This window comes from Pseudophryne corroboree, chromosome 11 (assembly GCF_028390025.1).
Source record: "Pseudophryne corroboree isolate aPseCor3 chromosome 11, aPseCor3.hap2, whole genome shotgun sequence".
Lineage (NCBI taxonomy): Eukaryota > Metazoa > Chordata > Amphibia > Anura > Myobatrachidae > Pseudophryne > Pseudophryne corroboree.
In genome coordinates, this window is record NC_086454.1 from 137,134,021 (window position 1) to 137,151,948 (window position 17,928).

General features: G+C 46.3%; 1 protein-coding gene across 3 annotated transcripts in view; it reads left to right on the top strand.

Annotated features, from left to right (window-relative positions):
• Positions 1–17,928, top strand: part of LOC134969121 (pre-mRNA-processing factor 39-like) — a 225,143-nt gene that overhangs the window by 134,910 nt on the left and 72,305 nt on the right. For all 3 annotated transcript variants that reach the window (XM_063944845.1, XM_063944847.1, XM_063944846.1), the window contains exons 7-8: positions 9,405–9,509; positions 9,600–9,764. In XM_063944845.1, the coding sequence (XP_063800915.1) occupies positions 9,405–9,509; positions 9,600–9,764 (270 nt within the window). The remainder of the gene's footprint in view (positions 1–9,404; positions 9,510–9,599; positions 9,765–17,928) is intronic.

Here is a 17,928-nt window from a genome sequence, read left to right on the forward strand (position 1 = left end):
TGTGCTCTTAACCACTTACCTGGCATGGTTGCATCAGATGCGACCATGCCTGCAAGTGCTTTATCTGACCTGGTCGCACAGGATGCGACCAGTCAGGTAAAGTGTGTTCAAAATAAAAGCTGCGATGTTTCGATGTTTGAAAAAAAATTATATATATATTTTTTTTTTACTAAAATCAATTTGGACAGGGTTAAATTCATGTTTCACCTAATTCATTCATAAAATGGACAATTTCCGAGCGTTTTTTTTTGGTAAAATAAAATCGTCAGTTAAGTGGTTAAGGATCTACATGGATCGTACCAGTGGCTTCGGATGACTATCAGAAACATAGCTGATCTCCCCCTTTCCGGCTAATGTCTGCCCATTCTACTCGTAAGGTAGGTCCGTCATGGGCAGCCCACTGTGGTGCCTCAGCTGAACAAATCTGTAAGGCAGCCACACGTTCATCCGTTAACATATTCATTAGACATTATGTCTTTGACACATTTGCCTCTCAGGATGCTGCATTTGGCGAGGAGCGTCTATTCCCTTGGTACTTCTTTGGAAAGTCCTGTGGATCACTGTGTACCCTGATAGGGAAAGCACAGGTTATGGTAGACTTACCTAGATAACCTTCTTTCTCTGAAGTCCCATGGGGATCCCACCCTGACGCACCTATTTTGAGAATCTGTACACTTACTAACCTCTTCCTGTCTTTGGGTATGGAAGTGTGTGTGTATGTTCTTGCCTGAATAGGTCTCCCTCTCGTTTGAACAGTTCCTGCCATGAGTTTTGGAATCTACTGAATTGCCTGAGGCGGGGATATAAGTGGCTGGCCCATGGCATCCTGGGAGTCTGAAAAGCTTAACTGTTTGGTGCCCGTTCCGCTATCGCTTCCTTATATCCCAAGGTAGATACTATGGACCTCAGAAAAAGAAGGTTACCTAGGTAAGTCTACTATAACCTGTGCTTTTTTCCCTTCTTCCAGGGGTATAGCAAGTGGCTTGAAGAGTTTGGATACTCTAAAGTGACCATCTTCAACTTGGGCTCCTCCCCCTTTATACCACAATGGGATGTCCAAGGCTTAGTTATTTTTTATTTTATACAGTATATCAGGGGTGGCTAACCAGTCAGAGTCAAAGAGCCAAAAAATCTTGTTAGGTACATCAAAGAGCCAAAGGCGAGCATGCAAAAATGGGGTGTGGCCTTGTGCCCGCTAGGCCACGCCCTGGTATAAAATACATTGAAAAAGCCAGATCCACATAAATACATTTTTACAGCCAGATTCAACATAAAATACATTGAAGAAGTCGCTTCCGCATAAAATAACTGAAAAAGCCAGAACCATATAAAATATAATGAGACGATTCACATAATACACTTCAGCTCTCCCATGTGTCACTTCAGCCAGCACCCTGCTGTGTCACTCCAGTCAGCTCCCCCACACGTCACTCCTGCTAGCACCCTCCTATGTCACTTCATCCAGCTCTCCCATGTGTCACTCCTGCTACCACCCTCCTATGTCACTTCATCCAGTTCTCCAATGTGTCACTTCAGCCAGCACCCTGCTATGTCATTCCAGTCAGCTCCCCCATGTGTCACTCCTGCTAGTACCCTCATGTGTCACTCCAGAGCAGCTACCCCGCCCGCCCCCCAACTCATGCCATTGCAGCAGATCCTTATTACCCCTTTCACACCGCACAAATATCCCGGTATCGACCCGGGTTGGTCTGAATGGGCCATGGTCGAATTCCTGGGTCGCCTGACCCGATAACTCAACCTGGGTTATAAGCAGTGCTATTCCTGGGTTGAATACCGGGTCAGTGGCAGCGTAAACGGGTTCCCGGGTCGATGGGACCCGTTTACTACATAGGGAGAGGCGGCACGGAGATGAGCTCATCTCCCAACGCCGCCTCCACCCCCACTGCCGCTAACCCCCATCCTGCAGCTATGGCAACCGACCCAGCAAATTGCCGGATCGGGAAGCCACCTGTTAGGGTCCAATGCCGGATCCTACCCGGGAAGGACCGTTTGTAATTCCCGGCTGGGATCCTGTATTGGCAATGTGAAAGGGGCTTAAGGATCCTCTGTTTGATGGTGGTTGTTTTATCTCTAGTATCTGGCTTCCTCAGTCCACAGCCCTCGTAGTGCTTCCGCGTGACTTTCTGGAGTGCAGTGGTTATCGGATCTGTTGTGGTAATGTGACTTCAAGTGTTGGGAGCCACATTTAAAGAAAGAAAGAGCCACATGCGGCTCAAGAGCCACAGGTTGGCCACTCCTGCAGTATATAATGGCCCAAGAGAGCCAGGTGCTCTTTTATCTTTTACTGTTCGAGTTTATTTTCTTTGCTGTGAAGATGCCATGAGCGGCTTCTGTAACACCAGCAGCCTATTTCTGCCATTGCAGATCTCCAGTTGGGACCAGGGTACCGCTGTAATAAGCAGCTGCCCAAGATTACCCAGCTCTTGATGATTAGACCCAATAACCTAAACAAGTGCTGGCCATTTATAATCTGTAATTTGACTCTGCTAACAATGCCTGTCTCAAGGTTTGGGGTGCCGTTATTCTTTAATCCAAACCTCAGTGTCCAGGAACTCTGCATTAGTGAATGTCCTTGCCGAGGCTTAGTCCATTCTTCAAGGTCAACCAGTGAATGTTCATTTGAACAATGCAACTGTGTCTGAACAACCATAAGGCCACAAGGTAAAGAGAGAAGCCATCCACATAATATAGTGGGCTGAGCTGAACATTCCAGCTATCATATAGGTTTTAACTCCCAAGTGTCAACAATTAGGAGGTTGATTACTTAAGCAAGACCAGATCTGCATCTTAAAGAGGTGTCCCTCCATCCAGAGCGATGAACTGCGCCAATTGATCCAGAAATTGGCAAGTGGGATCACCTGGTGGTTGAAAAGATGGCATCCAGGCTGAATCCAATTGTGCAGAAATACTGCTTTTGAACCAAAGATCTAAGAGGGTCATTCCTACCCGTTCGCATGCTGCTTTTTTTTTGCAGCCGTGCGAACGGATCCAAACTGCACATGCGCGCGTCATTGCCTGGCGCCGCCCGCCGCTGGGCAGCGATGAGAATACTGAAGAACGCGTTCGCAACGGGGAAAGCAAGAGGATTGACAGGAAGAGGCCGGCCGGTGGAGGAAACTCACCGTTTTCTGGGCGTGCCAAAGAAAACGCAGGCGTGTCTGGACGTCAGCTACAGGAAAGATTGTCGCAACGGGTGAGTAAGTCCTGAGCTGTGCAGAGACTGCACAAACTTTTTGCTTGTGCAGTTTCTGCACAGCGGATTGCAGCCCTGCAAAGCCCTAACCCCCTCCCCTGTAGGCGGCGACTACCTGATCGCAGCAGTGCTAAAAGTAGCCTGCTTGCGATCAGGTCGAAATGACCCTCAAAGAGCGTTCTTAATAGACTCCATGGTAGTTTATGGGGTCTAACCTCTTATGTACCTGTACTCTCTGGTGACAATGCTTCCATGAGTTCTAGAAAAAACAAAGGTAAAATAATAGAGGTTTGAATCAAACTGAAGGGCCCAGATTGGCCAAACAGGTCTTACTACACAGACATTCGGAGCATGTTGGAGGCTTAGCACCTTCCAATGAGGTCAGGCCTTCTCAGTTGGAGACATTCAATTTGCCGGCTTTAGGGATTCTGATGCCAGAATCCCCACTTGGGTGGTGGTCCACGCCACCACATGAGGGGGAAAATAACCCTGTCGCCACTGGGCCCAAAGTGTGGCAAGCGGACCCGCTGCGCTTGCCGCTGGTATTCCGGCAGTCGGGATCACGGCATCAGTGTCCTGCCATCAGTATCCCGACAGCCGGCATATCATACTGAATCCTTCTCAGCCATGGCCCCATTTTTGCACCTCATCTTATCTTGGTTGATTATAACAGGGTGGCTACTGAACCAGTCATACTGAGTGAAAAGAAGGGATTTTTTTTTTTTTTTTTGCAAATTAATTTTTATTGATAATTTAAAAAATACAAACAACGAGTAGTAATATCAGAGCTACAACATCAAAAAGAACTCGGAGACGTGAGCGTTAACAAGATCCGTAGAGGGATTGCTGCATTTCAACTAACATATTGTGTCTCCAAAAACAAATCTAGAGGAAAGATAAAGAACAAGAAAGAAAGAGCTTAGAGAAAAGGAGTAAAGTTACTCCCAAGATAGGGGAGGAGGGGAAAGGGTATCCCAAGAAAAAATATTTAGGGCGAGGTGGGGTTCTCTCCTCCCAACTCATGGAACCCTGGCACATCAATAGCAGTGACTACTTAAATATAATAGAAAATGAGGTTTTATCCTCAAAGGAAGATTTATAATGGATTGTCTCTTTGTATTAAAACCAAGGGCTCCATGTGGCAGTAAAAGATGTTTCCCACTTCTAGAGACGCAGTGAAGTCCTCCATTGCCATATAATGATCTAGGCGGGCGTTCCACTCCTTCATAGTAGGGATAACTGTAGATTTCCAGTGTATTAGAATGACTGCCTTGGAGACACTTAAAATATGGCGTAATAGTGATTTCTTAAGATGATGTCTGGGTGTACGAGTAAGATTTAATAGCCAAAAACTAGGAAAACGGGGTAGATCTTGACCAAGAATAATGTTAGCTGCCTCCACCACTTTGTGCCAATATGGTTGAAGAAAAGAGCATTCCCACCATATATGTAGGGGGGTCCCACATCACCAACTTGTGTTGGGTACTCCGGGGTAGATTTTCGCAAGGAGATTCTGGCATCTATACCACCTTGTGAGTACTTTGTAGTGAGTCTCCAAAACATTGGTAGTTAAGGAGAAAGTATTATTATAGATATCTTCCCAATCATCTGTAGTTACTAAACCCGCGAGATCTGGTTCCCAAACCTTGACATATTTAGGTGGGAAGAAAATCTGTGGTCAATAATCCATTTATAAAACGTAGATAGTGTGTGTCTGGGATATGTTTGGGAGAGACACAGCTGTTCGAACAAAGTCATAGATCGTTTACCCTTCCCAGAAGAGCAAAACGTCATTAGGTAATGTTTAATTTGGAGATACCTCCATATTTCTTTGTTAGGTAGATTCTATTTAGCCTGCAATTCGGGGAAGGGTATTATGCCATATGCGTCCAGCAGCTGATCTACTCTCAGGATGCCTTTCTCGCCATAAACAAAACGGCAAGGAGTGGCAGCCTGGGGGAAACTCGGGATTCCCAAACAATGGCAAAAGTGGAGAAGGAGGCGCGGAAACATGAGGAAGGGTACGTAGAAGACGCCAACACAGAAATATAGGGCCAGCCAGTGGATGCAGTACCCGGGGGACTTTAGAGAGCCAAGGGGAATCCGAGCTAAGGGAGGGAAGAGAGGCCAATTCAATGTCCACCCATTGTTTCCTGTGGAGTTTGCGACTCCACTCCATTACTCTCGTAAGGAGTACTGCTTGGTAGTATGAGAAAAAGTGGGAAAGTTGGAAGAGTGTCATGTTTTAATCGTGACTTACATCCCGCCGAAACGTAATCTCTAATCTTACGTTGTAGGGAGGTAAACCATGATCGAGGGATAGCGATGGGCAATGTTTGCAGCAAGTAAAGGATTCTGGGCAAGATGTTCATCTTAACTACCCCTATTCTACCTATCCATGAATTTTTTTTTCCCACCCGATTTGATAAGGTCAGATTGGAGTTTGGATAAGAGTAGGGGAAAATTTGAGTGGTAAATCTGAGAAAGATCCCTATGGAGGATCACCCCTAAATATTTTAATTGTGTTGGATGCCATGCGAAGGGTGAAATGGATTGGAGAACTTGGAGACTCGTCTGATCCAATGTTAAATTTAACGCCGTGGACTTTTGCAAGTTAATTTTGAAATTGGAGAGAGTGCCAAAACGCTTAAATTCTTTAAGGAGATTGGGTACTGAGGTCAGAGGGTTGGATATCACTGCGAGGAGATAATGGATTCCCGGTGTCACCGAGTCTTTCTCTCGCAGAAAAAGATTCTGGACTTACTTCCAAGGTTCGAGCTGTCTTACAACATTGCAGGGTGTCCATCCATGCCTGCATGCAGTTTCTGGGATCAATAGTGGCCACATTCAACATGATGGTGTAGCTCCGTTTCAATCCCGTCCAATACAATTGCAGGTTCTGGCCGTCGGCGGAGTGGAATGGGTCGTATCCACACCTCAAGACAATTGCTGTCTCCAGGGCGGTTCGCTACACTCTCTCGTGGTGGCTGCTCCAGGCCAACCTAAATCAGGGTCGCCTCTTCAGGATTCCAGATTGAATCTTGCTCACTACCGATGCCAACCTTCGGGGGGATGTCTGCGGACATCAGTCATTTCAGGGACACTGGTCAGTACAGCAGAGCTAGCTCTCCGTCAGTATCTTAGAACTCTGGAAGATCTTCAGAGCTCTTTGGTCAGCTCAGTCTATCCTCCAGGTTTTTCCAGTTAGGGTACAATCGGACAACGCAACGACCGCTGCACACACAAACCATCAAGGAGGCAGTTGCAGAGCCATGAGAGAAGTGAGCAACATCTTCCACTGGGCGGAGTGTCATCTACCCACTATCTCAGCAGTGTTCATCCCAGGCATTCTCAACTGGGAAGCAGACTTCCTAAGCAGCCAGAACGTACACTCAGGCTAATGGGCCCTGCATCCGGAGGTGTTTTAGTTGCTGGTCAGCCATTGGGGCCTCCCGGACATACATATATATGATGGCGTCTCAACACTACCATCAGGTACTGAAGTACTGCTCCCGAAAAAAGGATACGGCAGACTTTCTGGTAGACGCGCTGACGGCTCCTTGCACTTTCCCACTCATCTACATTTTACCTGCAATCCAGGGGTTGCTGCGAGTTAGTCGCAAGTTCAAGTGGGATGGCTCTGGTGGGTCTGCACAGTCTCTCCATAGACACTCCACTGCATCTACCACGGAGGACGGATCTCCTATTTCAGGGCCTTAGTCTTCATCCGGATCCAGACCGTCTCGCTTTGACGGGGTGGCTCTTGAGACATCCGTCCTAAAAAAAAAAAAGACTTTTTTTTTCAGGGCGTAATTAATACCATGCCCAGAGCCAGGAAACCTTCCACAGCCAGGATTTATCATCGTGTTTGGAGGACTTTTGTGTGGTGCTCTGCTAAAGGTTTCCATCCAAACTCTGTTCGGCGTTCGCATCTGCTGCCTTTCTTCAGGCAAGTCTAGACCTGGGTCTCCAACTTTCATCCTTGAGTCCAGGTCTCTGCCCTATCTGTCCTGTTCCACCGTCCGTTAGCTCAATTGCCTGACGTTCCTACTTTTTTGCAGGGAGTGCTACATGTCCATTCCCTTTTTGTGCCTCCAGTTGCTCCACTGGATCTGTCCCTTGTCCTTAGATCTTTCTGGTCAGCTCCTTTTGAGCCTCTGGATATGGTGGATCTACGTGGGCTAACTTGGAAGACCTCTTCGCTATTTCTTCAGCCCGTAGAGTATCAGATCTCAGTGCCTTATCATGGTGCTCTCCCTTTCTAATTTTTCACGCTGACAAGGTGGTCCTTTGCACTCGCTTACATTACCTGCCGAAGGTTGTCTCTAGGTTTCACGTCAACCAGAAGTTTGTTTGTTTCGTCCTTTGCGGATTGTTCGCAAGCAGAAGCCTTTCTAGATGTTGGGTGGAGTCTCTGCATATATGTGGACAGAACCAGGGAAGTCGGATTCCCTTTTCGTTTTATATGACTCTCACAAGCAGGGCTGGCCAGCTTCAAAACAGATCTTGGCCAGGTGGTTCCATTTGACTATTTGCCATGCCTATTCGGCGGCAAGCCTCCCTGCCTCGACTGGGTTGATGGCTCATTCTACACTTTCCGTGAGGGCTTCTAGGGCATTCCATCGTAGGGCCTCTGCAAAACAGCTATGCAAGGTGGTTGTGTGGTCTTCTGCCCAGACCTTTATTAAGTTTTATGCGTTTGACACCTTTGTGTCTGTTGTTGCTGCCTTTGGACGTAGGGTCCTTAGCGCAGTCCAGAAGCAGCTCTGCCCTTGAAGGAACAGCTTTAGGACGTTCCAGTGTCAACCCAGTACCCCCTACTGGACGAGAGAGAAAATCGGGATTTATGGTCTTACCTGGTTAAATCTTTTTCTTGGAGTTCATAGGGGACACAGGGGACCCTCTCTAATGCACCTGACTTGCGGGATCTTGTTCCTATATTGAGGAGTGTGTGTACAGCTCTCTAGTGCATCTTTCTCTGTATGAGTGCTGGTCTTCCTGCCTCGCTCCTGCTGAGGGCTTGCTAACTAAACTTGCGGGCCTAGGCGAGGGGTTGGGGGCATAGTGGACAGGAGGACTGAGGGCTGACAGGTACAAAAATGTAACCCTTTGGTGCCCAAACGTAATTTCATCCAGCCTATATTCAGCTTCAACCTTGTGACCCCTATGGACTCAAATAAAAGGATTTAACCAGGTAAGACAATAAATCCTATTATTAACACTTTGATTTTTTTTTTTAAAGCGTTCTAAAATGTTTGCACAGTACTGTATATAGAAATATTCAAATAAAATATTAAAATAGCCGCAGCAAATTTATCCGCCCCATATTCAACTGTCCTTGATGCTGGCCATAATCGGTGATGGCCGATGATAGGTATGCCTGGCAGCAAAAACACATAGGTCTGGGAACTTATCTCGGATCCTGTGTGTTTTCACCCGGAAAAAAAAGGGGGGAGAGGGTCATTGAATTGCCCAAAGCTAAAACCCTGTTGTGTTTTTTTTTTTAATGAAAATTTATCGGGTCTAACGGAATATCCTGCATAATATGTATATATTTTAAATAAAATGGGTTTGTTTGGGTGATGTATTAAAACTATTTGGCAACTATGAATGATGTAAGTATAACTGTATATAAATACTCATTGGAGAACTTGTTTACATACGCAGAAGGCATGCAGCCTGTTATTTCACTTGGAATCGGTTACAACACTAATGGTCATTTATCAATTTTCTTTTGCTGTATATTTGTAGTAAGCAAATTGCTTACTTGTAATGGAAATGTGATCTTCTCAAATTTTTAGTAATGTTATAATGTAAAATAATACCAGGGGAGCCTAGAGATAATAATGCCATCTTCAGATGGTGTCATGCAGGCTGTCCTCCATTTGCCCTACTCCTACTTCTCCCTTACTGCGTGCTGACAGGCATAGCCCGGAGTCGGCTTCAGTGATCAACCTGTGTCTCTAAGTGGCTGATTGCATAGAAAATGAATAGTTATCATAGAAATAAAGTTAAATAAAACTTACTTCCATTTCTAATAGAGATTGATGAGCTCCTTCTCTGTGGTCTGGTCAGCTAAGGTGCAATGAAAGTCCCGGCAGGCACTAGGTCACAGAGAATACTTTGTTACTTTGACTATGCAGAACACACTACTTTTCATTTGTTGCATTTTTTTCTTTATATTTTACAGGAATCTGAGATTACAAAGTTTCGTGAACACATAATAAAGAGCAGGGAACAACTATATCTCTTAAATGAAGAGGAAGTTAAAAAACGCTGTCCATTTGAAAGGGAGGTGAGTTGCATTCATTCATATAATCAAATATATGTATCCTTCTAATTAAATTATATCCTAGGTTATTTTCTCAATTTCTTTTTCAACCAGATAACAATCCATTATTTCAATGCCTTACCAATAAATGTGAAGCAGCTACAAAGCTGGAGAAGATATCTGGACTTTGAGATTTCTCAGGGTCTGCATGATCGGATAGTCATACTGTATGAGCGCTGCCTGATGTCCTGCACATTATACGAAGATTTCTGGCTGTCGGTAAGTCTCATACTGTATTTACCACAGCTAGCAAGTGCTGGGGCTTTCATGCTGGATATAAATGATGGCATGATAACCGATGTTTAGGAAAACATGCATTCTGCTGATGGCAATTGCAGGTATTGTTGGCTCTTTTATCCAGAAACACATTATCTAAAAAAAACTTTAAAAAACAAAAAATGATTAGTGGCTCTCCGAATTCTGTTGTACACACAGGTGGAATCAGTGGGGGTAATTCAGAGTTGATCGTAGATGTGCTAAATTTAGCACAGCTATGATCATTTACTCTGACATGCGGGGAGATGCCCAGCACAGTGTGGATGGAGTTGAGATCATTATAAAAGTGCCATCTACATATGTTGTGCCAATCACTGTTACACAATATGATGAGGCAGGAAATACAAGGGGTGGTGTGGATGGAGGCAGAGTCATTATAAAAGTGCCATCTGCATATGTTGTGCCAATCACTGTTACACAATATGATGAGGCAGGGAATACAAGGGGTGGTGTGGATGGAGGCAGAGTCATTATAAAAGTGCCATCTACATATGTTGTGCCAATCACTGTTACACAATATGATGAGGCAGGAAATACAAGGGGTGGTGTGGATGGAGGCAGAGTCATTATAGTGTGGATGGAGTTGAGATCATTATAAAAGTGCCATCTACATATGTTGTGCCAATCACTGTTACACAATATGATGAGGCAGGAAATACAAGGGGTGGTGTGGATGGAGGCAGGGTCATTATAAAAGTGCCATCAACATATTATTACCCGTGCCACGCGCTAGTCCAGGGAGGCAGAGGGAGATTAGGGAGGTAAATGTGTGGCTTAGGGATTGGTGCAGGAAAAGAGGGGTTTGTGTTCCTGGAACACTGGGCGGACTTCTCAGTCAGGCGCCATCTCTTTTGTCGTGACGGATTGCACCTGACTGAGGAGGGGGCAGCGGTGCTGGGGGGAAGGATGGTTAGAAGGTTGGAGGAGATTTTAAACTAGGAGTCTGGGGGGGAGGGTTTAGCTAGAAACTACGGGTCATGCAGTGAGAATAGTGGGGATGGCGGTAGTAAACGAAATGGGGGAGAAGTTGGGGGGAGGGTAAGAGCAGGCGGTAAGGTTACTAACATGGGTACTAAAAGGGATTTTACCAAAGCACTAACCAATGACGATTACAGGTCATCCTTGCCACATAAGGTGAAAGATGTCCCTAACGCAAGGGAAAATACTTATCTTAGTTGTATGTATGTAAACGCCAGAAGCATTACTGGTAAAAAGGGTGAACTAGAAATACTTGCAGCAAGCAAACAGTATGATATTATAGGCATTACTGAAACTTGGTGGGATGAATCTCATGATTGGACAGTCAAACTAGAGGGCTATACACTGTTTAGGAGAGACAGACTAAATAAAAAGGGTGGAGGGGTGTGTCTGTACGTAAAGCCGTTTTTAAAACCTAATATATGGGAAGATATTCAGGAGGGGACTGTAGACACTGTTGAGACATTATGGGTAGAAATTGCATGCGGGGAAAAAGGAACAAAAAAGTTAGTATTGGGTGTATGCTATAGGCCGCCTGGTATCAACGCATCTGATGATGAATTGTTAATAAAGCAAATTGAAAAAGCAGCAGGAGTAGGAGACTATGGGGTATATGCAATTGCGGTCGAATTCCCGAAATTGTCGAATTTCGGGTCATTTTCGACCAAAAAAAAAAATCGCCTATGCAATTCAGTGCTTTCCGACCAAAAAACGGACTTTCAAAATTCGACTTTTTGAAATTCGAATTTTTGCAAATTCGACTTTTCTGCAATGATACAAGTGCTGCAATTCGACCAAAGCATATTCAATTCAAGTTTGGAAATTCGACAGCAGGGCTTTTAGACAGCAAATTCGTCATTTTCAATCCGCCACACTTTGGAGGGTGAAAACAAATAAAAAAATTTTAAACATGTTTTTTTTGGTGTTTTTTTTTTTTTGGGAATAGCAGATCTATTTATATTAGAAGGGATTAGGTACTTTTTTTTTTTTTTGGGTCCTGTTTTTATTTGGGTATTTTTTTCCCAGTAGTACTACAGGTACCAGCGGGCCCGTTTTACTCCCGCATGCTGGTACTTGTGGTTCTCCAAGTACCAGCTTGCGGGGGAGGCTTGCTGGGACTTGTAGTACTACTGGAAAAAACAATATCTTTTTATTATCACAAAAGGCTATCAGCCCTCCCATCCGCAGCCCATTGGATGGGGGGGGACAGCCTCGGGCTTCACCCCTGGCCCTTGGGTGGCTGGGGGGGGGGGACCCCTTGATTGAAGGGGTCCCCACTCCCCCAGGGTACCCCGGCCAGGGGTGACTAGTTGGATATTTGATGCCACGGCCGCAGGGCACGGCATAAAAGTGACCCCCGGCTGTGGCATTATCTGTCCAGCTAGTGGAGCCCGATGCTGGTGTTAAAAATACGGGGGACCCCTACTCTTTTTGTCCCCCGTATTTTTGGCACCAGCATCAGGCGCAGAGCCCGGTGCTGGTTTTAAAAATACGGGGGATCCCTGGCCAATTTTTCCCCGGATTTTTAGAACCAGGACCAGCTCGATGAGCCCGAGGCTGGTTATGCTTTGGAGGGGGGACCCCACGCCATTTTTTTTTCTCGGGTTTTTCCCGTTTTTTACCGTTTTTTAAAATCGCGGTAAAATCCGCCAAATCGGCCGATTTTCGCCCGCGATTCTGGCGAATCCGTTTTTCATTGAATATGGTGAATTCCGGAAGCCACCTTCCGGAATTCACCTGGCGAATTTGGTCGAATTAAAAAACGGCGAAAATTGCCGCGAATTCGACCGCAATTGCATATACCCCATAGTAGTGATGGGAGATTTTAACTATCCAGAGATAAACTGGAAAAACGATTCATGTGATACTGCTAGGGGCAATATGTTTTTAAACACACTAAATGATAACTACCTAGTCCAACTAATTGAGGAACCAACTAGGTACAATGCAATCTTAGACCTGGTATTAACAAACAATCAGGATTTGGTATCGGGTATTATAGTAGGGGAACCCATAGGAAACAGCGACCACAATATGGTCACATTCAATATCAGTTTCTACAAACAGCCCTATACTGGCTCAACTAGGACTTTAAACTTTAGCAAAGCAAATTTTGAAAAGATGAGGGTATTTTTCAGGGATATTGAATGGGAAGGTTTGTTTTTAGGAAAAAATACTACGGAGAAATGGGAGGTACTAAAATTCCTGCTAGCTAAAAAAATAAGAATTTACTTACCGATAATTCTATTTCTCGTAGTCCGTAGTGGATGCTGGGGACTCCGTAAGGACCATGGGGAATAGCGGCTCCGCAGGAGACTGGGCACATCTAAAGAAAGCTTTAGGACTATCTGGTGTGCACTGGCTCCTCCCCCTATGACCCTCCTCCAAGCCTCAGTTAGGATACTGTGCCCGGACGAGCGTACACAATAAGGAAGGATCTTGAATCCCGGGTAAGACTCATACCAGCCACACCAATCACACCGTACAACTTGTGATCTGAACCCAGTTAACAGCATGATAACAGAGGAGCCTCTAGAAAAGATGGCTCACTACAGCAATAACCCGATTTTTTTGGTAACAATAACTATGTACCAGTATTGCAGACAATCCGCACTTGGGATGGGCGCCCAGCATCCACTACGGACTACGAGAAATAGAATTATCGGTAAGTAAATTCTTATTTTCTCTAACGTCCTAAGTGGATGCTGGGGACTCCGTAAGGACCATGGGGATTATACCAAAGCTCCCAAACGGGCGGGAGAGTGCGGATGACTCTGCAGCACCAAATGAGAGAACTCCAGGTCCTCCTCAGCCAGGGTATCAATTTTGTAGAATTTTACAAACGTATTTGCTCCTGACCAAGTAGCTGCTCGGCAAAGTTGTAAAGCCGAGACCCCTCGGGCAGCCGCCCAAGATGAGCCCACCTTCCTTGTGGAGTGGGCATTTACAGATTTTTGGCTGTGGCAGGCCTGCCACAGAATGTGCAAGCTGAATTGTACTACAAATCCAACGAGCAATAGTCTGCTTAGAAGCAGGAGCACCCAGCTTGTTGGGTGCATACAGGATAAACAGCGAGTCAGTTTTCCTGACTCCAGCCGTCCTGGAAACATATATTTTCAGGGCTCTGACAACGTCTAGCAACTTGGAGTCCTCCAAGTCCCTAGTAGCCGCAGGCATCACACTAGGTTGGTTCAGGTGAAACGCTGAAACCACCTTAGGGAGAAACTGAGGACGAGTCCTCAATTCCGCCCTGTCCGAATGGAAAATCAGATAAGGGCTTTTACAGGATAAAGCCGCCAATTCTGACACGCGCCTGGCCCAGGCCAGGGCCAACAGCATGACCACTTTCCATGTGACATATTTTAACTCCACAGATTTAAGTGGTTCAAACCAATGTGACTTTTGGAACCCAAAAACTACATTGAGATCCCAAAGTGCCACTGGAGGCACAAAAGGAGGCTGTATATGCAGTACCCCTTTTACAAACGTCTGAACTTCAGGGACTGAAGCTAGTTCTTTTTGGAAGAAAATTGACACGGCCGAAATTTGAACCTTAATGGACCCCAATTTCAGGCCCATAGACACTCCTGTTTGCAGGAAATGTAGGAATCGACCCAGTTGAATTTCCTCCGTCGGGCCTTACTGGCCTCGCACCACGCAACATATTTTCGCCAAATGCGGTGATAATGTTTTGCGGTTACATCCTTCCTGGCTTTGATCAGGATAGGGATGACTTCATCCGGAATGCCTTTTTTCCTTCAGGATCCGGCGTTCAACCGCCATGCCGTCAAACGCAGCCGCGGTAAGTCTTGGAACAGACAGGGTCCTTGCTGGAGCAGGTCCCTTCTTAGAGGTAGAGGCCACGGATCCTCCGTGAGCATCTCTTGAAGTTCCGGTTACCAAGTCCTTCTTGGCCAATCCGGAGCCACGAATATAGTGCTTACTCCTCTCCATCTTATCAATCTTAGTATCTTGGGTATGAGAGGCAGAGGAGGGAACACATACACTGACTGGTACACCCACGGTGTTACCAGAGCGTCTACAGCTATTGCCTGAGGGTCCCTTGACCTGGCGCAATACCTGTCGAGTTTTTCCCAACGGTTTATAATCATGTGGAAGACTTCTGGGTGAAGTCCCCACTCTCCCGGGTGGAGGTCGTGCTGAGGAAGTCTGCTTCCCAGTTGTCCACTCCCGGAATGAATACTGCTGACAGTGCTATCACATGATTTTCCGCCCAGCGAAGAATCCTTGCAGCTTCTGCCATTGCCCTCCTGTCTGTTTACGTGGGTGACTGCCGTGATGTTGTCCGACTGGATCAACACCGGCTGACCTTGAAGCAGAGGTCTTGCTAAGCTTAGAGCATTGTAAATGGCCCTTAGCTTCAGGATATTTATGTGAAGTGATGTCTCCAGGCTTGACCATAAGCCTTGGATATTCCTTCCCTGTGTGACTGCTCCCCAGCCTCGCAGGCTGGCATCCGTGGTCACCAGGACCCAGTCCTGAATGCCGAATCTGCGGCCCTCTAGAAGATGAGCACTCTGCAACCACCACAGGAGGGACACCCTTGTCCTTGGTGACAGGGTTATCCGCTGATGGATCTGAAGATGCGACCCGGACCATTTGTCCAGCAGGTCCCACTGGAAAGTTCTTGCGTGGAATCTGCCGAATGGGATTGCTTCGTAGGAAGCCACCATTTTACCCAGAACCCTTGTGCATTGATGCACTGAGACTTGGCTCGGTTTTAGGAGGTTCCTGACTAGCTCGGATAACTCCCTGGCTTTCTCCTCCGGGAGAAACACCTTTTTTTTTTTTTTTTTTTTTGGACTGTGTCCAGGATCATCCCTAGGAACAGAAGACAAGTCGTCGGAACCAGCTGCGATTTTGGAATATTGAGAATCCAATCGTGCTGCCGCAACACTACCTGAGATAGTGCTACACCGACCTCCAACTGTTCCCTGGATCTTACCCTTATCAGGGAATCGTCCAAGTAAGGGATAACTAAAATTCCCTTCCTTCGAAGGAATATCATCATTTCGGCCATTACCTTGGTAAAGACCTGGGGTGCCGTGTACCATCCATACGGCAGCGTCTGAACTGATAGTGACAGTTCTGTACCATAAACCTGAGGTACCCTTGATGAGAAGGGTAAATTTTGACATGAAGGTAAGCATCCTTGATGTCCCGAGACATCATGTAGTCCCCTTCTTCCAGGTTCGCAATCACTGCTCTGAGTGACTCAATCTTGAATTTGAACCTCTGTATGTAAGTGTTCAAAGATTTTAGATTTAGAATCGGTCTCACCGAGGCGTCCGGCTTCGGTACCACAACAGTGTGGAATAATACCCCGTTCCCTGTTGCAGGAGGGGTACCTTGATTATCACCTGCTGGGAATACAGCTTGTGAATGGCTTCCAAAACTGTCTCCCTGTCAGAAGGAGACATCGGTAAAGCCGACTTTAGGAAACGGCGAGGGGGAGACGTCTCGAATTCTAATTTGTACCCCTGAGATATCACCTGAAGGATCCAGGGGTCTACTTGCGAGTGAGCCCACTGCGCGCTGAAATTCATTGAGACGGGCCCCCCACCGTGCCTGATTCTGCTTGTAAAAGCCCCAGCGTCATACTGAGGGCTTGGCAGAGGCGGGAGAGGGTTTCTGTTCCTGGGAACTGGCTGATTTCTGCAGCCTTTTTCCTCTCCCTCTGTCACGGGGCAGAAATGAGGAACCTTTTGCCCGCTTGTCCACGAAAAGACCGCCTGATAATACGGCGTCTTCTCATGTTGAGAGGCGACCTGGGGTACAAACGTGGATTTCCCAGCTGTTGCCGTGGCCACCAGGTCTGAAAGACCGACCCCAAATAACTCCTCCCTTTAATAAGGCAATACTTCCAAATGCCGTTTGGAATACGCATCACCTGACCACTGACGTGTCCATAACCTTCTACTGGTAGAAATGGACAACGCACTTAGACTTGATGCCAGTCGGCAAATATTCCGCTGTGCATCACGCATATATAGAAATGCATCTTTTAAATGCTCTATAGGCAAAAATATACTGTCCCTATCTAGGGTATCAATATTTTTAGTCAGGGAATCCGACCACGCCAACCCAGCACTGCACATCCAGGCTGAGGCGATTGCTGGTCGCAGTATAACACCAGTATGTGTGTAAATACATTTTAGGATACCCTCCTGCTTTCTATCAGCAGGATCCGTAAGGGCGGCCATCTCAGGAGAGGGTAGAGCCCTTACAAGCGTGTGAGCGCTTTATCCACCCTAGGGGGTGTTTCCCAACGCACCCTAACCTCTGGCGGGAAAGGATATAATGCCAATAACATTTTAGAAATTATCGGGGAAAACCACGCATCATCACACACCTCATTTAATTTCTCAGATTCAGGAAAACTACAGGTAGTTTTTCCTCACCGAACATAATACCCCTTTTTGGTGGTACTCGTATTATCAGAAATGTGTAAAACATTTTTCATTGCCTCAATCATGTAACGTGTGGCCCTACTGGAAGTCACATTTGTCTCTTCACCGTCGACACTGGAGTCAGTATCCGTGTCGGCGTCTATATCTGCCATCTGAGGTAACGGGCGCTTTAGAGCCCCTGACGGCCTATGAGACGTCTGGACAGGCCCAAGCTGAGTAGCCGGCTGTCTCATGTCAACCACTGTCTTTTATACAGAGCTGACACTGTCACGTAATTCCTTCCAACAGTTCATCCACTCAGGTGTCGACCCCCTAGGGGGTGACATCACTATTACAGGCAATCTGCTCCGTCTCCACATCATTTTTCTCCTCATACATGTCGACACAAACGTACCGACATACAGCACACACACAGGGAATGCTCTGATAGAAGACAGGACCCCACTAGCCCTTTGGGGAGACAGAGGGAGAGTTTGCTAGCACACACCAGAGCGCTATATATATATACAGGGATAACCTTATATAAGTGTTTTTCCCCTTATAGCTGCTGTATCTTTAATACTGCGCGTAATTAGTGCCCCCCCTCTCTTTTTTAACCCTTTCTGTAGTGTAGTGACTGCAGGGGAGTGACAGGGAGCTTCCCTCCAACGGAGCTGTGAGGGAAAATGGCGCCAGTGTGCTGAGGAGATAGGCTCCGC